Source organism: Etheostoma spectabile, unplaced genomic scaffold (assembly GCF_008692095.1).
Source record: "Etheostoma spectabile isolate EspeVRDwgs_2016 unplaced genomic scaffold, UIUC_Espe_1.0 scaffold00004397, whole genome shotgun sequence".
NCBI lineage: Eukaryota > Metazoa > Chordata > Actinopteri > Perciformes > Percidae > Etheostoma > Etheostoma spectabile.
In genome coordinates, this window is record NW_022603144.1 from 16,023 (window position 1) to 39,276 (window position 23,254).

Here is a 23,254-nt window from a genome sequence, read left to right on the forward strand (position 1 = left end):
AGAGAGGACACAACCATCGACCAATCACAGAGAGGAGACACCCAGCAACCAATCACAGAGAGGAGACACCCAGCAACCAATCACAGAGAGGAGACACCCAGCAACCAATCACAGAGAGGAGAGATGTATGTCCAGGGTGTTTACCTCCTGTCGGGCAGGAAGTAGATGTAGACGTAGGGGTTTCTGGGCCGGCCATCGTCTCGGACAGGAAGTTCTTTGGCTCCGAGGACCGTGACGATCAGCTGATGACCCACCTTATCGTACCACAGCTTCACCTGCAGGAACACAGACAGTCGTCAGAACTACATATCCCAACGAGCTTAGCGACCGTACGCTAGGCCGGAATACGCCATTACGGCGCCGCCACGGGGGGGGGGGAACAACCCTGTGGTCACGGTACAATCTGCTGAATCAACAGAATCAAGGAGCATAATCTTTAGGGGGGCTCAGACCTCTAGGGGGGCTCAGTACGTTAGGGGGGCTCACCCCCTGATGAGAATGGGACTCAGATGCAAGGGCCTAGCAAAAGTGTTAAGAGAGAGTAAGTGTAAGCCCCGCCCCTTTCCCGTGTGCAAGCCCCGCCCCTTCCTGTATATACATGTATACATAGATACTTTAATATCTCTCTCTTACCTGGATCCGGGGAACAAGCGGGCGCCTGGTAGCCACCTAAAACACACACACACACACACACACACACACACACACCACACACACACACACACACACACACACACACACACACACACACACACACACACACACACACACACACACACACACACACACACACACACACACACACACACGCAGCCGCGGTTAATATCTGAGAGCGGATTAGTGCCATGCTGCAATGCATGCTGGGTATACTTACAGACAGCGGCCCGGACAGAACGCCGGGGATGATGGGAGACGAGAAACTTTCTGACAGTCGAAAGGACCTGAAGAGAGAAAACAGGTGTGTTGTAAAAACTACAAAAAACGTTGTAAAAACTACAAAAAACGTTGTAAAAACTACAAAAAACGTAAAAAAAAAAAGAAAGAATAAAACGATAAAAGTGGTGAACTCACTGGAGTCCAGCTGGGAGAAGTCTGCACTTCTGGAAACTTCTCTGAAAAACAGACAAGAAACAAGCTGTAATACTGCTACTACTTTTAGCGTGTATAGAGCAGCATATCTCTATACACGCTAAAAGTAGTGATTATTTACATGGAGTCTGGTGGAGATATGCTGCTCTATACACACTAAAAGTAGTGATTATTTACATGGAGTCTGGTGGAGATATGCTGCTCTATACACACTAAAAGTAGTGATTATTTACATGGAGTCTGGTGGAGATATGCTGCTCTATACACGCTAAAAGTAGTGATTATTTACATGGAGTCTGGTGGAGATATGCTGCTCTATACACGCTAAAAGTAGTGATTATTTACATGGAGTCTGGTGGAGATATGCTGCTCTATACACGCTAAAAGTAGTGATTATTTACATGGAGTCTGGTGGAGATATGCTGCTCTATACACGCTAAAAGTAGTGATTATTGACATGGAGTCTGGTGGAGATATGCTGCTCTATACATGCTAAAAGTAGTGATTATTTACATGGAGTCTGGTGGAGATATGCTGCTCTATACACGCTAAAAGTAGTGATTATTTACATGGAGTCTGGTGGAGATATGCTGCTCTATACACGCTAAAAGTAGTGATTATTTACATGGAGTCTGGTGGGTTTGTGCTAGCCCCCTCATAGCTGTTTCTGGTTAACAGAAAGGTTTCAACAAGGTTTTAAAGGTCTCTCTCTAGATTAATAATTGGTCAGTTTGTACAGGACCCCTGGGACCCCTGGGGGGGGGGGTCCCTGGACCACACTTTGAGAAACATTTATGTAACGTACCCAAGCGCTCTGCAGACCAGCAGCTCCACCTGCGGCTCGGCTTTGGAGTCCAGGATGATGTTGTAGACTTCGTTAAATGAGGCTCCCTGGAGAGGCCGGCCATTCCACTCCAGGACCTGGTCCCCTAAAAACACAGATCCACATCACACAGGACCTGGTCCCCTAAAAACACAGATCCACATCACACAGGACCTGGTCCCCCTAGAACACAGTGTGTGTGTGTGTCTGTGTGTGTATATGTGCGTGTGTGTGTGAATGTGTGTATGTGTGTGTGTGTGTGTGTGTGTGTACCTGGTCTCAGGTGTCCCACCGTGTCTGCCAGACTTCCTCTCTTCACCTTAGTGATGAACGCACAGAGATGCCCCGACTCCGTCATCTTCCCCCCCACCACCTGGAAAACACCCCCCACCCCGACAGACCGTCAGGTCTAGACCTGCTCTTTATGGAAAGACCTGGGAGATAAATAACACCCCAAAGTCCGGTCTAGACCTGCTCTTTATGGAAAGACCCGGGAGATAAATAACATCCCAGAGTCCTGGTCTAGACCTGCTCTTTATGAAAGACCTGGGAGATAAATAACATCCCAGAGTCCTGGTCTAGACCTGCTCTTTATGGAAGACCTGGGAGATAAATAACATCCCAGAGTCCGGTCTAGACCTGCTCTTTATGGAAGACCTGGGAGATAAATAACATCCCGGAGTCCTGGTCTAGACCTGCTCTTTATGGAAAGACCTGGGAGATAAATAACATCCCAGAGTCCGGTCTACACCTGGTCTGTTCATAAAGACCAGGTCTAGAAGCAGAAGAAGCAGAAGAAGCAGAAGAAGAAGAACCAGAAGCAGAAGCAGAAGAAGCAGAAGAAGAAGAAGAAGAAGAAGAAGCAGGAGAAGCAGATGAAGAAGCAGAAGCAGAAGAAGAAGCAGAAGAAGAAGCAGAAGAGCAGAAGAAGAAGAAGCGGCCACCTTGAGCCCGAGCAGCGCTCCGCTGTCTGCAGGAACCGAGCCGTCCTTCGTCTTCTTGCTCAGAACATCCGACCAATCAGACGCTCGCCATCCTTCGACGGTTGCCATGACACCGGCTGCTGCTAGGGTGAGAGGAACATGTGGTCTCTTAGCAACAGCAACAAACAACAACAACAAGTTTTCAGAGATATGGGGGGGGGGGGGGGGGGTCCTACCATCGACATCGGGGCAGACTCGCCGGGCCAGGAGCCGTGATCCCGCAATTGGCCGTCCATGTCTCCTAGCAACCGGACCGGAACGAGAAGAGGTCAGAAGTCAAGCAGATTCTGTTCCATATTAAAGGAGAACGCACACACACACACACACACACACACACACACACACACACACACACACACACCACACCCACACACACACACACACACACACACCACACACAACACACACACACACACACACACACACACACACACACGCACGCACGCAGCACAGAGAGAAGCTAGGACGCCGTCGGGCCTGCTAGCGCGGCTAAGTGGGCTAGCATACAGAACGCCACTAGGAGCTAGCAGCAAGCAGCTAGCAGCTAGGAGCTAGCGGCTAGGAGCTAGGAGCTAGCGGCTAGGAGCTAGATCACACACAATGGAGGAGACACAAATATACACAGAACTGCTGCATGATGATTATCAGAGAAACATGACTGAACACACGGCAGCTGGCAGCTAGCAGCTAACAGCTAGGAGGTAGCAGCTAGGAGCTAGCAGCTAGTAGCTAACAGCTAGGAGCTAGGAGCTAGCAGCTAGTAGCTAGCAGCAAACAGCTAGGAGCTAGCAGCTAGGAGCTAGGAGGCCAAGGTAACATGTAATGCCTGTAACCTAGGCAACATGTATTGCCTACTATTTTGCTGACAGACTCAGATTATTATTTTAAGTGTGTGACAACATTATGGGATGGATCCCGACAGAGATAGACCTCTTAGTTAAAGAGGAAGATCCTTTTAGCTTAACATGAAACAAAAATCACCATCACCAAACCCACCAGACTCCATGTAAATAATCACTACTTTTAGCGTGTATAGAGCAGCATATCTCCACCAGACTCCATGTAAATAATCACTACTTTTAGCATGTATAGAGCAGCATATCTCCACCAGACTCCATGTAAATAATCACTACTTTTAGTGTGTATAGAGCAGCATATCTCCACCAGACTCCATGTACATAATCACTACTTTTAGCATGTATAGAGCAGCATATCTCCACCAGACTCCGTGTAAATAATCACTACTTTTAGCGTGTATAGAGCAGCATATCTCCACCAGACTCCATGTAAATAATCACTACTTTTAGCGTGTATAGAGCAGCATATCTCCACCAGACTCCATGTACATAATCACTACTTTTAGCATGTATAGAGCAACATATCTCCACCAGACTCCATGTAAATAATCACTACATTTAGCGTGTATAGAGCGCATATCTCCTCCAGACTCCATGTAATAATCACTACATTTAGCGTGTATAGAGCAACATATCTCCACCAGACTCCATGTAAATAATCACTACATTTAGCGTGTATAGAGCAGCATATCTCCACCAGACTCCATGTAAATAATCACTACATTTAGCGTGTATAGAGCAGCATATCTCCACCAGACTCCATGTAAATAATCACTACTTTTAGCGTGTATAGAGCAGCATATCTCCACCAGACTCCATGTAAATAATCACTACTTTTAGCGTGTATAGAGCAGCATATCTCCACCAGACTCCATGTAAATAATCACTACTTTTAGCGTGTATAGAGCAGCATATCTCCACATGTAAATGGGTGAATTAAGAGTTTATTCCAACCAGACCAGAGTGGTGATTGGTGGAACAGTGGAAAGATGAACCAAGACGGCTTTTGGTAGTTTTATTTAGTTTCTGTCCACTTTTAATTAAGTGTGTTTTTTACGCTGATAAAGTAGTGATTATTTACATGGAGTCTGGTGGGTTTGGTGATGGTGCTGAAAACACACACACACACACACACACACACACACACACACACACACACACACACACACACACACACACACACACACACACACACACACACAGTTCGCCTGTATATCTTAACAGTAACCTGTAAGATGGTGGAGGTTAGCTAGCTGTTAGCATCACAGCCTTGACCACGCCCCCTCGCCGAAAAACTGCAGATCACCAAGAAATCCATCAGATCTCCATGAAATCACCAAGAAATCCATCAGACCATCAGGAAATCACCACCAGGCCCTTCTGCAGTTTCTGCTTCTATTCTCGGTGTCTACAGAGACTCCTAAGGCATGCTGGGTAATCCACACTCTCCTCTTCTAATCCAATTAGAGCTCAGGAGATACGGCGTCTTTAATCTGGATTAGACCAGGTTGTCCAGCCTGGACCTTCACCAGGTGTCTCTGAGCCAATCAGAGCCCTTCATCTCCCATCAGGTGACCTCTGGCAACGGATTAGCGCATCACCATGCCTGAGAGACGAGCTGCAACGTGATTGGCTCAGAGCAAAGATCAAAGCCGAGGCCAAACAAGCAGCTATTTGGCTTTTTTCTTTGTTTTTGTTGCTCTTTTTTGCCATTTCAGTCACCTTTTTTGTAATTTTTGTTGCTGTGGGAACATTATAAAGTGACGTAATTACACAACAACACAGTTTTTTCAAGTTCCTGCAATTCCATTGGATAAAATTGCATAATTCACATTTTTTTAAGAAAATGTGCTGCATAATCAAGGTTATTATTTTTCCAAGCAGGTCCAAACACAGACAGACATCACGTCACGGACCGGAGATTACAAAATACTGACAAAATACTGGCATTAGCATAGTTGTCAGAAAAGATAGTATTTCAATTTAGCATGTTTCCTTGATCTATGACGATGGGGTCAGCTCTGAGAACACAACAAACCAAATTAAAGATGATGGTAGTTTCCTTATAACGTGTCAAACAGAGGATACGTTTTGGTCTTGCTGGGTAATTTCATCTGATTTAGTTGTTTGTCTGAAGGTGAACATTAATGAAAGCAACTGTGAATCCCACTATGGCCCCGCCCTACGATGCAGCTCCATTGGTGGGGTCAGGCATTGGAGGGCATTAATATTATAGTTTTTTTCCCCAATTGCTAACACACTAAATCACAACAGCAGGTGTGTGTATCTGCAAATGTTTCTGTGCATGAGATCAATCTGAAGAATTTTCTACAATTTGAACTATTTTAGTATTATGGCAAAGCATACTACAGATGAGAGAGCTTTCATTATGGCCAACAGCGTGTAGTTGGTTAGACACACCTCTGGTCCAATGAATGAAGAGTGTGCTATTTGGTACAAAAGTTAGATTTTGATAATGCTGAATGTAGTTTAGGCTGCAGAGCTCCATGTTGCAGGATATAAGAGGTATTCTGCAGTTTGGGTGTGTGGTTTTGGGAATTGTGTTTAGTATTTTAATAAAACCCGCCCAGTTAGCAAAATTGTGTTTTAGGAATTGGAAAAAAAAACTGTAAGAGGATAGGTGTATGTAGGATCTGTGCTCTTCTGATGAAGCTGTGAGGACTGAGCTTCCTCTTCATCATCTTCACAGGGACAGGAGTGAATGGGAACTTGGTGATATCAGCCTCCTCCAGCCCTTGAAGCTGCTCTCCCTCCTGCTCCTCTTTAATGTGTGGGGGGGCCTCTGGCTCCTGCTGGTCTACACAGGAGCTACACTCCTGCTGCTCAGGGAGAACTTCTTCTTTAAACACCAACACCTGCTCAACATTTCAAACATTAGGCTTACATATTAAGGAGTAACACAAACTGTCCTTTATTAGAGAAGGATAAGCAACAAGAAAATGAAATCATGAATGTATTAATGTCCTCTGGAAATATAGCTGCATTGTCCCATTAATCTCCAGATTGAGCCGTGCTCTATATGTGCAGACTTTATGGCACCAACCTTCAACTGGTATATTTAAGGACAAACAGCTGTGTCTTCTTCAGGGAGGCCACGCAGAATGAATTAAATGAAGTCGTACAACCGAAAAGCATAGTGATGAATAATATGAATAACACATGGATACTACAGAAGGATATATGAAATCATGCTTACATGTAATTTTCCCATTAAATTCCCCCCTTCTGATTACAAACTAAATCACACAAAAGGAAAAATACTTTAAAAGAAATGTTTTTGTGAGGAATTTAAACCTCTCAGCCAAAGCAAACATCGCATCTAGATAAAGAGGATAATAAGAGTTTAAAAAAATTCAGAAGCGTAATCCTCATTGTAAGAGGGCAAATGAAACAATTCAGGAATCTTATCCATCATGAACAAAGAGGAAATAATTTTCTTTATCAGGGGGATGATCCCCATCCATGCCTTAAACTATCTAACTATCTAGCAGAACCAATCCCACCCAAAATCAGTCTGAGAGACATCTTGGGCCCTAAGGTCAATGTTGAGTAGTTTTAGTGTCAGTGATATTTCCTTCAATATCTGGGATGAATGTGCAACATTGATCCCCTAACACGTGGCAACGCAACCCCCCCCAAGCTGCTAACAGTAAATCTAGACTTTTTTGGTGTTGAAGTAGCATGTTACATATAACTTTTATCAGAAAGTCTCCTCTCTGAGACTCTGGGCCTAAATTATAACACCCTTAATTGTTGATATGACAGATATTACAAGACAAAACCATATCGAAATAAATATATAAAACAAGAGTCTACTTTCTCCTACAACACAATATAATGTCTTCTATCTAGATGTTAATACATAAAGATTTTTGTTTGATACTTGTTAAGTTTTGATAGAATTAAAGGCAGAAACATTATTCCATGTCACCAGTCTCAGGTTCAGAAGAGTCTCAAGTCTGGTCTTCAGCTTGAAAAAGTGGATGTGAGTTTCTGGCTGGTTCTGGTCCTCATCAGTCCTCTCCATCAGCTTCTGGTTCCATCGGACCAACACATTTATGTTTTGTGACATCAGAACGCCAGGTAAATCTTCTGTTACAAACACTGCAGCTGAATCTTTTCTCTCCTGTGTGGAGTGCCATGTGTGTCTGTAAATGTGCTTTCTGTGTAAAAGATTTAGCACAAAATGAGCAGCGGAATGGTTTCTCTCCTGTGTGAGTTAGCATGTGGTTCTTCAGATGTGACTTGAAGCCAAATCTTTTCCCACACTCAGAGCAGCTGAATCTTTTCTCTCCGGTGTGGACTACCATGTGTGACCGTACATATCCACTCTGTGTAAAAGATTTCTTACAGACTGAGCAGCTGAAAGGTTTTTCTCCTGTGTGACTTAGCATATGTCTTATCAGATATGACTTGATGCCAAATCTTTTCCCACACTCAGAGCAGCTGAATGTTTTCTTACATCTTGAACCATCTTTCAGAGAGTTTGAAGCTGACTGAGGTTCTCTGGTCTCCTTCCAATCACCACTGTCATCAGTCTCAGGTTCAGAAGAGTCTCCAGTCTGGTCTTCAGTCTCTGGTTGTAAAAGTGGATGCGAGTTCCTGGCTGGTTCTGGTCCATCACAGTCATCTACATCAGCTTCTGTTTCCATGTGTTGAGTTTGTCTCTGATGAAGCTGTGAGGACTGAGCTTCCTCTTCATCATCTTCACTCTTCACAGGGACAGGAGTGAATGGGAACTTGGAGATATCAGCCTCCTCCAGCCCTTGAAGCTGCTCTCCCTCCTGACTGCTCCACAGTTCCTCCTGTTCCTCTTTAATGTGTGGGGGGGCGTGGCTCCTCCTGGTCCACTCTGGAGCTACAGTCTTGTTGCTCAGGGGGAACCTCATCTGCTTAACATCTGCAAAACACAAATTGAGGAAAACTGGGACGTCAGACAAAACCAAGACAACTGCACCACTTGCCTCCATTTAAGAACAACAACTTGCACGGCAAACTTCCCTTCAAAGACCAAGCAGCAGTCGCTGGTAAGCCTCATAGACTATCCCGTTTTACTTTAAACTAAATAAACAGACCTGTAGTTAACAAACACCTGAGGGTGTGTGGTTATTATAAATCATTGATGTTTGTGTGGTATGGTTTTAAACAGAATGTAAATGTGTATGAGTGTTTATCTGATCGGTAAAGGTAGCTACAGTATAGCATGTAAATCTCCGTGGTATAGAATGTTATATATGTGCACAATGAACTACGGGATTATTGTGGAGAATTTGATGAATGACTAGTTAAAAATAATTTTATACATTGTGAAAATTAAAAAAACATTTGAACACGTTAAACACAGACAGGCAACCTTCAGACTCAGTCTTTGAATGATGAAATAGGTAGCGCATCGCAACCGTGACGGCCGCAATACCCCCCCCCCCCCCTTTACCATCGCCAACTGATTATCGGGACAACTTATATTTGGGGTGGGTAAACAACCGCTCATAAAGCTGACAACTCTCCAACATCACAAATCAGAGAGTGGACTTTTAATTCATAATTTTAAACATTTTGGACATTTGCCTGGAGATGATTATCAGATGGACTTAGTCCTGACTCTGTTACTTGTTGGAAACCAATAGAGTGTACTTTAGCATACACACACAGAGTGGACAATGCATTTTTTGTTCGTATGATACCAAATGTAATAAACGGCTGCCGGCTGGTCTCGTGAGCACCGGGAGGTGACAGTCCTTTTAGAGGCTGTTATGAGGAGGACCCTCATGTTGTCCTGAGTCCAGAGTGTTTCCCTCTTCCCCTAAAAGCACGTAAAATAAATTAGTCAATGTTATTCCTACCTTCCTCTTCATCATCTTCACTCTTCACAGGAACAGGAGTGAACGGGAACTTGGTGATGTCAGCCTCCTCCAGCCCTTGAAGCTGCTCTCCCTCCTGACTGATCCACCATTTCTCCTGTTCCTCTTTAATGTGTGGGGGGGCATCTGGCTCAACACTGGAGGAACATTCCTGCTGCTCAGCGGGAACCTCTTCTTTAACCACCAACAGCTGCTGCACATCTGCAGGAAGCAGGGAAACACATATTTAGGAAAACTAAGACTACATGCATCTGCATACTAACTTCCAGAGTGCTCAAGCTGTAAAGACCATGGACGTATTAAGAGAACAGACAGTTTTCAATGTGAAGCCCCATTCATTCTAGCTTCTGCTGAAGATAGCTAGCCCTGGCAGTTTGGGAACAGAGACAAAAAGAACATTGAATCCAGGTTACAGGCTTTACAGCATACAACGCTCGTATGTATCATTAGATAATACACATGATGGATTATAGCCATTACATCCATTTTACAGCTATAGGATCACATAAGCCCACAGTGCAGGGGAATGTGGGCACCAGAAAAGACCCCCCCAACTTTAGGACCTTGCCCCTCCAGCTGCCCAAGCTAACTTTGATGTTTAAAAAAACGTGTTTATAAAAACAAACTGCCACTATGTCCACAAGCTTCTCAAAATGTTGAAACATACAATTAACTTACATTATATTAATTAATAATTGTAGATGTAATATTTGCCCCCTGCCCCTGAAATACTTAACTACGTCCCTGCATCAAACGTGCAGAGGGGCGTTCGCACAGCGTGTCTGCTGATGTGGAGGCCCTGCAGCCCGGCAAAGACTGGAACAACTAAGCTACCCCAGACAACAGTAGAGAGTAGTATGTAGAGAGACAACAGTAGAGAGTAGTATGTAGAGAGACAACAGTAGAGAGTAGTATGTAGAGAGACAAGAGTAGAGAGTAGTATGTAGAGACAACAGTAGAGAGTAGTATGTAGAGAGACAACAGTAGAGAGTAGTATGGAGAGAGACAACAGTAGAGAGTAATATGTAGAGACATCAGTAGAGAGTAGTATGTAGAGAGACAACAGTAGAGAGTAGTATGTAGAGAGACAACAGTAGAGAGTAGTATGTAGAGAGACAACAGTAGAGAGTAGTATGTAGAGAGACAACAGTAGAGAGTAGTATGTAGAGACAACAGTAGAGAGTAGTATGTAGAGAGACAACAGTAGAGAGTAATATGTAGAGACATCAGTAGAGAGTAGTATGTAGAGAGACAACAGTAGAGAGTAGTATGTAGAGAGACAACAGTAGAGGGTAGTATGTAGAGACAACAGTAGAGAGTAGTATGTAGAGAGACAACAGTATAGAGTAGTATGGAGAGAGACAACAGTAGAGAGTAATATGTAGAGACATCAGTACAGAGTAGTATGTAGAGAGACAACAGTAGAGAGTAGTATGTAGAGAGACAACAGTAGAGAGTAGTATTGAGAGAGACAACAGTAGAGAGTAATATGTAGAGACATCAGTAGAGAGTAGTATGCAGAGAGACAGCAGTATAGAGTAGTATGGAGAGAGACATCAGTGATATTCCATTGACTGTCATTCATTCGACAGCGTATAACTTTACATTCGACATGTCGAGGATATAGACTACTTGGGGGTAGGGCTGCACGATTATGGACAAAATGATAATCACGATTATTTAGATCAAAATTTTGATCGCGATTATTCTCACGATTATTTGTTGATTTTAACCAAAACAAATTTTATTGTCACATAGGCTATTTATAACTGCGAGAGGGAGTGTGATGGACGCTACTCACCGAGAGATGGCTGATCATTATGAACGGGTCCAGCACGGGTAGAACGGCGGATACACACGTCGTGTGTATGAAACGTCTGTATCTTCACTGCACTGCATTTTTATTAACTATGATATTCTGGCCATGGGTCACGTCTCTGGCCCAGGTCCAGGTCCCGGTCTCGGTATTGCAGCTCCGTCTCACACGCTGTTACTCTACAAACTGGAGTTAGTTGCATTCAATAACTTCTTCTGTGTTCTTCGCCGTAGCGGCCGCGATAGCAGAGTTACCATGGAAACACTGGTACAAATACAGGTTTGCCGCTCATACTTAACAATATACAGCTGTGTTAATACAAAATTAAAACTGTAGACAAATATCAGAAGTGTGGACCGGCGGCCGCTGTGTGGCGGGGCGCGGAGAGTAAGAGGAGAGAGAGTAGGACGAGAGAGCGTAGAAAGATCCAACACAGGCACGGCTTTACAGACAAAATGGGTCATGTAACGCAAAATTAAACCATATCCATATAAACAACATTGCAGCGGATGCGAAGACATTAGCACCGGTGCGTCCTAGAGGAGCTAACAGCTAACAGACACTAACTAGCACCGACTAGCACTGGTCACTGCTGTTGTCTGAAAAACAACGGATGGGACAAAGTGTTGCGTTTACTGGTAAACTGGTAAACCTTGAGACTGACGTATAACCGACTGCTATCTGTTGAGTTTTTCTCACGCTACTCTGTCCTCTAGGACTGTCTACATCTAGAAACTTAGCTGCGGGGTGCAGTGAACTACTCTGACTGGCTCATGAGCAGTAGCGGTAGATGGGCTTTGCAAAAAACCCGGAGCGTTCTATGAAATGACGCTTTATAAAAAATAATCGCTCGATCACGCAAATTTGATCGTGGGAAGTCCAAATCATGATCGCGATTAAAATTCGATTAATTGTGCAGCCCTACTTGGGGGTGGAAATTTTGCCCTTATTAATTAGTATTGCTAATAGAAACATCCAGGACAACTGATTACTGGGACGAACTATACATGGGGTGAGAACACAAACGCGCGTAAGCTGACAACTCTCCAACATCACAAATCTGAGAGAGGACACAACTTAACTTCTTAAAAACAACCGAGGTCCACTCAGCCCTAGGCTTCTGCAGTGTTTCCCCCTTCCTCTAAAAACACGTTAAATAAACACGTCAAGGTTGTTCCTACCTTTGTCTTCATCATCTTCACTCTTCACAGGAACAGGAGTGAATGGGAACTTGGTGATATCAACCTCCTCCAGCCCTTGAAGCTGCTCTCCCTCCTGACTAACACACAGTTCCACCTGTTCCTCTTTAATGTGTGGGGGGGTCTCTGGCTCCTCCTGGTCCACACTGAAGCTACACGCCATCTGCTCAGGGGAAACATCTTCCTTAACCATCTCCATCTGCAGGAAACAGGGCAACACATAATGAGGACTGGGGACTGGGACTACACACATCTGCATACTAACTTCTAGAGAATATGGAAGCATTAAGAGAATGGATATAGTGTTAGGCGTGAAGCCCCGTTCATTCTAGCTTCCGCTGAAGATAGCTAGCCAAACAGCAAACAGCGCTCAGATGTATCATTAGATAATACACATGATGAATTACAGCCGTTATATTCATTTTACAGCTATAGGATTTCAGGAAAACCGCCATGAGCCAACAGTGCAGGGTGACGTGGGTGCAGTCCACCGGGTCTGCTAACGTTCTATATGTGCGTTAAATAATTCTGGTTTTGGCAATTTAAAACATGATGATTTGAACAAAGACCGTTTAAGTTTTCCAACTGTTAAGTTGATGTATCCCCAAAAGAATTATCTGCTGACATAGTACCCAAGGGGGGTAGGCCAGCCTCAAAGCATAGCTCCTATTAAGTCATTTAATGCTACCTAGCAATCACCAGCTGTTAACATTCCATTGCCATTCATTTGACGTCACTTTTATTTCACACTTTTTTTGTTAAGTACATAATTCCACGTGTTCATTCACAGTTCTGATGCCTTCAGTGATAATATACAATGTAAATAGTCATGAAAATAAAGGAAACGCATTAAATGAGAAGGTGGGTCCAAACTTTTGGCCTGTACTATATAACATGAAGCTTTTGAAGACAGATTACAAATAAAGCAAACTGTTGCTAAAAATAAATTATGTTTGCTTGTTTATCTAAAAGATCCCCAAAATAACCATCACCAAACCAACCAGATTCCATGTAAATAATCACTACTTTTAGCGTGTATAGAGCAGCATATCTCCACCAGACTCCATGTAAATAATCACTACTTTTAGCGTGTATAGAGCAGCATATCTCCACCAGACTCCATGTAAATAATCACTACTTTTAGCGTGTATAGAGCAGCATATCTCCACATGTAAATGATAAAAGTAGTGATTATTTACATGGAGTCTGGTGGGTGGCGACGGCCTGTTAAAGAGCGAAGATTCCAACAGATGTTCTGAATAAATGCTTATTTCCATCCGTCCTATCGTCATATCGTCGCTGAGAGAAGAGAGCCCAGGAAGGAGAGAAAGACCAGCTGAAGGTTTAATGGACTAACCTGGTCTGTGGACCCGGAGCTGAGGGTTGAAAACAGCGTCCAGTAGTTCCCGTTGTCGCTCGTTCTCCTCTTTTGAACGACAAAGTTCCTCCTCGTACTCTGCTATCGTTCTTTCAAACAGCCCAAATATCTCTTCAGCAGCCGCAGTTAGTCGCTGCTCCACCAACGCTCTCAGCATCTGGACTTTACACATTTTACCTCTTTCTAACACAACAAAGACCCTCTGCTAACACTGCTTTCCGAGAGACGCCATCTTGGTCAGAGGGGGAAGTTAGCCGCCGTCAGGACTACAGCTTCCGGTGCAGATCAGTTGCTGAGCTTCAAAATAAAAGTCCGGAAATGTTCCAGATTTCCTCTGAAGAACACGCAGGAATATAAATGATTAAAAAACACTTTTAAAAGAAAGACAAATACTTTATCATATTATCAGAGCGCTGAGAAAAACAACAAACCAAATTAAAGATGATGGTAGTTTCCATATAACGTGTCAAACAGAGGATACGTTTTGGTCTTGCTGGGTAATTTCATCTGATTTAGTTGTTTGTCTGAAGGTGAACATTAATGAAAGCAACTGTGAATCCCACTATGGCCCCGCCCTACGATGCAGCTCCATTGGTGGGGTCAGGCATTGGAGGGCATTAATATTATAGTTTTTTTCCCCAATTGCTAACACACTAAATCACAACAGCAGGTGTGTGTATCTGCAAATGTTTCTGTGCATGAGATCAATCTGAAGAATTTTCTACAATTTGAACTATTTTAGTATTTTGGCAAAGCATACTACAGATGAGAGAGCTTTCATTATGGCCAACAGCGTGTAGTTGGTTAGACACACCTCTGGTCCAATGAATGAAGAGTGTGCTATTTGGTACAAAAGTTAGATTTTGATAATGCTGAATGTAGTTTAGGCTGCAGAGCTCCATGTTGCAGGATATAAGAGGTATTCTGCAGTTTGGGTGTGTGGTTTTGGGAACTGTGTTTAGTATTTTAATAAAACCCGCCCAGTTAGCAAAATTGTGCTGTATAAATTGGAAAAAATCTGAAAGTGGATAGATATATGTAGGATCTGTGCTCTTTTTAACAATGTTGTGACACATTTTGGTATAGTATACATTTGAGTCATGAAAAGGACAAACTTTGTACAATCTCCAATTGTCCAATGTACATTTAATATTAATTTTGTAAAACAAGGACCTCAGTCTTTGTTAAAGGATGAAGATCTCATTCTGAAGGAAAGCTTTTCATTCTCACGTTGTTAGATCGTTGTGTGAGACAGCAATAATACTGAATCTTGCTAAACATACAATATGTTACATAGAACGAAAGAAATGTATGAAACAATAAGATATAAAAAAAAATAAGAATACTTTTCATACCACAAAATATAATGTCTCCTATCTAGAAGATTTTTTTGATACTTTGAACAGCGGAGTCATTTCTTACGTCTTGAATCATGTTTTAGAGAGTTTAAAGCGGACTGAGGTTCTCTGGTCTCCTTCCAATCAGCACTGTCATCAGTCTCAGGATCAGAAGAGTCTCCAGTCTGGTCTTCAGTCTCTGGCTGTAAATGTGGATGTGAGTTCCTGGCTGGTTCTGGTCCTCCACAGTCCTCTCCATCAGCTTCTGTTTCCATCGGACCAACACATTTATGTTTTGTGAGCTGAAAGCTCCAGACAAATCTTTTGTTACAAACACTGCAGCTAAAAGCTTTCTCTCCTGTGTGAGTTAGCATGTGGTTCTTCAGATTTGACTTGAAGCCAAATCTTTTCCCACACTCAGAGCAGCTGAATCTTTTCTCTCCTGTGTGGACTGCCATGTGTGACTGTAAATATCCTCTCCGTGTAAAAGATTTCTTACAGACTGAGCAGCTGAAAGGTTTTTCTCCTGTGTGAGTCATCATGTGTCTCTTCAGATGTGACTTAAAGCTAAATCTCTTCCCACACTCAGAGCAGCTGAATGTTTTCTTACGTCTTGAATCATGTTTCAGAGAGGTCTCCTTCCAATCAGCACTGTCATCAGCCATAGGTTCAGAAGAGTCTCTAGTCTGGTCTTCTGTTTCCATCAGACCAACACATTTATGTTTTGTGAGCTGAAAGCTCCAGACAAATCTTTTGTTACAAACACTGCAGCTGAATCTTTTCTCACCTGTGTGGACTGCCATGTGTTTCTGTAAATGTCCACTCTGTGTAAAAGATTTCTTACAGACTGAGCAGCTGAAAGGTTTCTCTCCTGTGTGAGTCATCATGTGTCTCTTCAGATATGACTTGCGGCCAAATCTCCTCCCACACTCAGAGCAGCTGAATGTTTTCTTACATCTTGAATCATGTTTCAGAGAGTTTAAAGCTGACTGAGGTTCTTTGGTCTCCTTCCAATCAGCACTGTCATCAGTCTCAGGTTCAGAAGAGTCTCCAATCTGGTCTTCAGTCTCTGGTTGTAAAAGTGGATGTGAGTTCCTGGCTGGTTCTGGTCCTCCACAGTCCTCTCCATCAGATTCTGTTTCCATGTGTTGAGTTTGTCTTTGATGAAGCTGTGAGGACTGAGCTTCCTCTTCATCATCTTCACTCTTCACAGGGACAGGAGTGAATGGGAACTTGGTGATATCAGCCTCCTCCAGCCCTTGAAGCTGCTCTCCCTCCTGACTGCTCCACAGTTGCTCCTGCTCCTCTTTAATGTGTGGGGGGGCATCTTGCTCCTGCTGGTCCACACTGGAGCTACACTCCTGCTGCTCAGGGGGAACCTCTTCTTTAACCACCAACAGCTGCTCAACATCTGCAGGAAACACAAAGTGAGGAAAACTGGGACGTCAGACAAAACCAAGACAGCTGCACCATTCAACTTGCCTCCATTTAGGAACAATCACAACCTTTGACATTTTAATAACTCACAGAGTAACTGAGAACATGATTTAAACATACCTACTACTAGGAATGGGTTTGATTAAAACCATATGTATATCTGGGTTATGGTAATACAGTGAACCATGGCTTTGACCCATGCCTTGCTGTGGGAGACCAGGGTTTGATTCCCACTGTGGGTTTGATTCCCACTGTGGGTTAGAGTGCCCATGTGCTCCAGAGGACGACGTATGGAGCAATTCTTTAATTTTGAGTTTCATATTTGATGTTTCTCTTAATTTGATCTCGCTTCGTTTTCTCTTTGGACTTCTTTCATTTGACAGGATGTGTGTGTGCGTGTATCTGTGGTTGATAAGAGTGCAAGCGTGCGTGTGTGTTGTTGATATGAGTGTGTGTGTGTGTGTGTGTTGTTGATATACGTGCGTGCATGTGTTGTTGATATGAGTGCGTGCGTGTGTGTTGTTGATATGAGTGCGTGTGTGCGTGCGTGCGTTTCTGTTGTTGATATGAGTGTGTGTGTGCGTGCGTGCGTATCTGTTGTTGATATGAGTATGTGCATGTGTTATGAGTGTGAGCGTGCGTGTCTGTTGTTATTATGAGTGTGTGTGTGCGTTGTTCTGAGTGTGTGCGTGCGTGTGTTGTTGATATGACTGTGTGTGTGAGTGTTGTTGATATGAGTGTGTGCGTGCGTGTGTTGTTGATATGACTGTGTGTGTGTGTGTTGTTGATATGAGTGTGTGCGTGTGCGTGCGTTGTTGATGAGTGTGTGTGCGTGTGTTGTTGATATGAGTGTGTGCGTGCGTGTGTGTGTTGTTGATATGAGTGTGTGCGTGCGTGTGTTGTTGATAATACTTTTATACTACCAGTATTTATTTATGCCTCAGGAGACTGTATAAGGCGTAGTGTATTTTAGTCTTATTTAATGTCCAGTAACTCTCTATTTTACTGTAAGACCGGTTCTTCTTTGTTTGACACTTGTTCACTTATCCAGCTCTGCTCTTGTCTTTGCTGTTGCAAACCGCAATTTCCCCACTGTGGGACAAATAGAGGTTTTCTTATCTTAACTACTATTTCTAGACATAGTTCCAAATAATAAATAAAATGTAATTGAAAACCACCGGAGTTTAGAACACCAACACAAAGGAAGAAGAAGGTGACGGGTATCTGGTCTAAATGAGAGACATGTAGTGGAATCTCCATCGACACCGGAGCGATCCCGTAAGTGGACCGTCGAGGATATAGACTACTTGGGGGTGGACATTTTGCCCTCATAAATAGGTATTGCTAATAAAAACTTCCAGGACATCTATAATCTATTAATTAATTGAACCTGATCTTGATCGATGGTCTTACCTCCCAAAATAACTACACGCTTATTACAAGCTCGGGTGTCAATAGTTAAGATGGACACACTACCACAAATTACTTTCTTCTCCATGTTACCTTTACCACCTCCAACTGATTACTGCAACAAAATGTATTTGGGGTGGGTAAACAACATAAAGCTGACAACTCTCCAACATCATAAACCAGAGAGTGGACTTTTAATTCCTAATTTTAAACATAGTCATTATTTTGGACATTTGCCTTGAGATCATTATCAGATTGAATTAGTCTCAACTCTCTTAGTTGTTGGAAACCTATAGAGTGTACCTTCGCACACACAAACACACACACAGATTGGACAACGCATTCTTTGTTCATATGATACCAAATGATATAAGCGACCACCGGCTGGTCCTGTGAGGAAGGGTACTGAGCACCGGGAGGGGACAGTCCTTTAAGAGGTTGTTACATTTAAGTTTAGCTGACAAAAGGTGAGCTTCACCCAGTTTAGACAACAACACAACTTCGCAAAACAACCGATTAGACAACTAATCCACTCAGAGGGGGCAGCTCTAGACTTCTGCAGTGTTTCCCTCTTTCCCTAAAAACACATTAAATAAATACGTCAACGTTGTTCCTACCTTTCTCTTTCTCTTCATCATCTTCACTCTTCACAGGGACAGGAGTGAATAGGAACTTAGTGATATCAGCCTCCTCCAGCCCTTGAAGCTGCTCTCCCTCCTGACTGCTCCACAGTTCCTCCTGTTCCTCTTTAATGTGTGGGGGGGGCTCTGGCTCCTGCTGGTCCACACTGGAGCTACACTCCTGCTGCTCAGCGGGAACCTCTTCTTTAACCAACCACAGCTTCTGCACATCTGCAGGAAACAGGGAAACACAATGAAGACCGGGACTACATGCTTCTGCATACTAACTTCCAGAGTGATCATGCTGTACAGACCATGGATGAATTAAGAGAACGGATACAGTGCTCAATAAGAATCCCCATTCATTCTAGCTTCTGCTGAAGATAGCTAGCCCTGGCAGTTTGGGAACAGAGACGTTTATAACATTGCATCCAGGTTACAAAAAAAAGTGCTTGAAAAAAAACTGCAACTATGTCTGCAAGCTTCTTAATGCATCGTAACAAACAATTAATTTATATTAATTAATAATAATTAATAATTGTAGATATAATCTTAGTCCACTGTCCCTCAAATACGTATTACGCTACGTCTCTGCATCAAACGTGCAGAGCGCACTGCAAACGCAGAAAAATATATGTATGCATATATATATTATATATATATATATATATATATATACACAGTACATATATGTGTGTAAATAATCACTATGTTAGAACTACTAAGTTAGATTTTGATAATGCTGAATGTAGTTTAGGCTGCAGAGCTCCATGTTGCAGGATATAAGAGGTATTCTGCAGTTTGGGTGTGTGGTTTTGGGAATTGTGTTTAGTATTTTAATAAAACCAGCCCAGTTAGCAAAATTGTGCTTTATAAATTGTAAAAAAACCTGTAAGAGGATAGATATATGTAGGATCTGTGCTCTTTTAAACAATGTTGTGACACATTTTGGTATAGTATACATTTGAGTCATGAAAAGGACAAACTTTGTACAATCTCCAATTGTCCAATGTACATTTAATATTAATTTTGTGAAACAAGGACCTCAGTCTTTGTCAAAGGATGAAGATCTCATTCTGAAGGAAAGCTTTTCATTCTCACGTTGTTAGATCGTTGTGTGAGACAGCAATAATACTGAATCTTGCTAAACATACAGTAGGTCACGTAGAACGAAAGAAATGTATGAAACAATAAGATATAAATAAAAAATAAGAATACTTTTCATACCACAAAATATAATGTCTCCTATCTAGAAGATTTTTTTTGATACTTTGAACAGCGGAGTCATTTCTTACGTCTTGAATCATGTTTTAGAGAGTTTAAAGCTGACTGAGGTTCTCTGGTCTCCTTCCAATCAGCACTGTCATCAGTCTCAGGATCAGAAGAGTCTCTAGTCTGGTCTTCATTCTCTGGTTTTAAAAGTGGATGTGAGATCCTGGCTGGTTCTGGTCCTGGTCCTCCACAGTCCTCTCCATCAGCTTCTGTTTTCATCAGACCAACACATTTATGTCTTTTGACATCAGAACTCCAGGCAAATCTTTTGTTACAAACACTGCAGCTGAATCTTTTCTCTCCTGTGTGGATACTCATGTGTGACTGTAAATATCCTCTCTGTGTAAAAGATTTCTTACAGACTGAGCAGCTGAAAGGTTTCTCTCCTGTGTGAGTTCTCATGTGTCTCTTCAGATGTGACTTTCTGCCAAATCTTCTCCCACACTCAGAGCAGCTTAATGGTATCTTACATTGTGAATCATGTTTCAGAGAGTTTAAAGCTGACTGAGGTTCACTGGTCTCCTTCCAATCAGCACTGTCATCAGTCTCAGGTTCAGAAGAGTCTCCAGTCTGGTCTTCAGTCTCTGGTTTTAAAAGTGGATGTGAGTTCCTGGCTGGTTCTGGTCCTCCACAGTCCTCTCCATCAGCTTCTGTATCCATGTGTTGAGTTTGTCTTTGATGAAGCTGTGAGGACTGAGCTTCCTCTTCATCATCTTCACTCTTCACAGGGACAGGAGTGAATGGGAACTTGGTGATATCAGCCTCCTCCAACCCTTGAAGCTGCTCTCCCTCTTGACTGCTCCACAGTTCCTCCTGCTCCTCTTTAATGTGTGGGGGGGCCTCTGGCTCCTGCTGGTCCACACTGGAACTACACTCCTGCTGCTCAGGGGGAACCTCTTTTTTAACCACCAACAGCCGCTGCACATCTGCAGAAAACAGAGAAACACACAATGAGGACCGTGACTACATGCATCTGCATACTAACTTCCAGAGTGCTCAAGCTGTAAAGACCATAGATGAATTAAGAGAATGGATACAGTGTTTGATGTGAAGCTCCGTTCATTCTAGCTTCTGCTGAAGATAGCTAGCCCTGGCAGTTTGAGAACAGAAACATTAAAAACATTGCATCCAGGTTACAGGCTTTACAGCATACAGTGCTCTGATGTAACATTAGATAATACACATGATGAATTACAGCCGTTTTGTTCTATTTTTACAGCTACAGGATCTCAGGAGAACTGTCCGGAGCCTGCGATGCAGGGCGATGTGGGTGCAGTCCCTCGGGTCTGCTCGCATTCTATTTGTGCGTTGAATAATTCTGGAATTGGGTATTATCCATCCATCTTCGACCGCTTATCCGTTATCGGGTCGCGGGGGCCGCAGCTCCAGTAGATGACCCCAAACTTCCCTTTCCCGAGCCACATCAACCAGCTCCGACTGGGGGATCCCGAGGCGTTCCCAGGCCAGGTTGGAGATATAATCTCTCCACCTAGTCCTAGGTCTTCCCCGGCGTATCCTCCCAGCTGGACGTGCCTGGAACACCTCCCTAGGGAGGCGCCCAGGAGGCATCCTTACCAGATGCCCGAACCACCTCAACTGGCTCCTTTCAACGCGAAGGAGCAGCGGCTCTACTCCGAGCTCCTCTCGGATGACTGGGCTTCTCACCCTATCTCTAAGGGAGACGCCAGCCACCCTCCTGAGGAAACCCATTTCGGCCGCTTGTACCCTGGATCTCGTTCTTTCGGTCATGACCCAGCCTTCATGACCATAGGTGAGGGTAGGAACGAAAATTGCCCGGTAGATCGAGAGCTTTGCCTTCTGGCTCAGCTCCCTTTTCGTCACAACGGTGCGATAAACAGAATGTAATACCGCACCAGCTGCTCCGATTCTCTGACCAATCTCACGCTCCATAGTCCCCTCACTCGCGAACAAGACCCCAAGGTACTTAAACTCCTTCACTTGGGGTAAGGACTCACTCCCTACCCGAAGACAGCACTCCATCGGTTTCCTGCTGAGAACCATGGCCTCAGATTTTGAGGTGCTGATCCTCATCCCAGTTGCGAACCGATCCAGTGAGTGCTGAAGGTCACAGACCGATGACGCCATCAGGACCACATCATCTGCAAAAAGCAGCAATGAGATCCTAAGCCCACCAAATTGCAACCCCTCCCCGCCTCGACTACGCCTCGATATCCTGTCCATAAATATTATAAACAGGATTGGTGACAAAGCGCAGCCCTGGCGGAGGCCAACCCTCACCTGGAACGAGTCTGACTTACTGCCGAGAACCCGGACACAGCTCTCGCTTTGGTCATACAGAGATTGGATGGCCCTAAGAAGGGACCCCCTCACTCCATACTCCCGCAGCACCTCCCACAGTTTCTCCCGGGGGACCCGGTCATAAGCCTTCTCCAGATCCACAAAACACATGTAGACTGGTTGGGCATACTCCCAGGCTCCCTCCAGGATCCTTGCGAGAGTAAAGATCTGATCCGTTGTTCCACGACCAGGACGGAATCCGCATTGTTCCTCTTCAATCCGAGGTTGGACTATCGGCCGAACCCTCCTTTCCAGCACCTTGGAGTAGACTTTACCAGGGAGGCTGAGAAGTGTGATACCCCTGTAATTGGCACACACCCTCTGGTCCCCCTTTTTGAAGAGGGGAACCACCACCCCGGTCTGCCACTCCTTAGGCACTGTCCCAGACTTCCACGCAATGTTAAAGAGGCGTGTCAACCAAGACAGCCCTTCCACACCCAGAGCTTTCAGCATTTCTGGACGGATCTCATCAATCCCTGGGGCTTTGCCGCTGTGGAGTTGTTTGACTACCTCAGAGACCTCCACCAGGGAAACAGATCCCCCATCATCCTCCAGCTCTGCCTCCACCACAGAGGACGTGTCAGCTGGATTTAGGAGTTCCTCAAAGTGCTCCTTTCACCGCTCCTCCCCAGTTGAGGTCAACAACGTCCCATCCTTACTGTATACAGCTTGGATGAGTCCCCGCTTCCCCCTCCTGAGGTGGCGAACGGTTTTCCAGAAGCACCTTGGTGCCGACCGAAAGTCCTTCTCCATGTTTTCTCCGAACTTCTCCCACACCCGCTGCTTTGCCTCTGTCACGGCAGAGGTCACAGGAGTAACAGCAAAGGACATG

The 23,254-nt window shown here is 44.0% G+C and overlaps 2 protein-coding genes across 2 annotated transcripts in view; both read right to left on the reverse strand.

Moving 5' to 3' along the window:
* Positions 1 to 5,188, reverse strand: part of LOC116677119 (regulating synaptic membrane exocytosis protein 2-like) — a gene marked incomplete at its 3' end in the record, with an annotated part of 21,105 nt that extends 15,917 nt beyond the window's left edge. Inside the window, 11 exon segments of the mRNA XM_032507812.1 lie at positions 145 to 275; positions 634 to 669; positions 875 to 918; positions 921 to 941; positions 1,072 to 1,112; positions 1,895 to 2,018; positions 2,186 to 2,285; positions 2,857 to 2,924; positions 2,927 to 2,975; positions 3,072 to 3,136; positions 4,981 to 5,188. Of these exon segments, the coding sequence (XP_032363703.1) occupies positions 145 to 275; positions 634 to 669; positions 875 to 918; positions 921 to 941; positions 1,072 to 1,112; positions 1,895 to 2,018; positions 2,186 to 2,285; positions 2,857 to 2,924; positions 2,927 to 2,975; positions 3,072 to 3,131 (674 nt within the window).
* LOC116677113 (uncharacterized) lies at positions 3,468 to 14,363 on the reverse strand. The gene is made up of 5 exons (XM_032507793.1): positions 14,007 to 14,363; positions 12,632 to 12,848; positions 9,617 to 9,835; positions 8,236 to 8,673; positions 3,468 to 3,481 (listed from the first exon to the last, which is right to left on the reverse strand). Exons 2-5 carry the CDS (start codon positions 12,846 to 12,848, stop codon positions 3,468 to 3,470), a joined length of 888 nt encoding a protein of 295 aa, XP_032363684.1. The 5' UTR covers positions 14,007 to 14,363.
* Between the last annotated feature and the right edge of the window lie 8,891 nt (positions 14,364 to 23,254).

Bases quoted from the DNA above. Each gene is read 5' to 3' on its own strand.
- LOC116677113 (XM_032507793.1), bottom strand. From the start codon at position 12,848: ATGGAGATGGTTAAGGAAGATGTTTCCCCTGAGCAGATGGCGTGTAGC. The intron at 9,836-12,631 runs GTAGGAACAACC...TGCTTCCTGCAG, and splicing joins TGAAGATGATGAAGACAAAG to ATGTGCAGCAGCTGTTGGTG. The intron at 8,674-9,616 runs GTAGGAATAACA...TGTGTTTTGCAG, and splicing joins TGAAGATGATGAAGAGGAAG to ATGTTAAGCAGATGAGGTTC.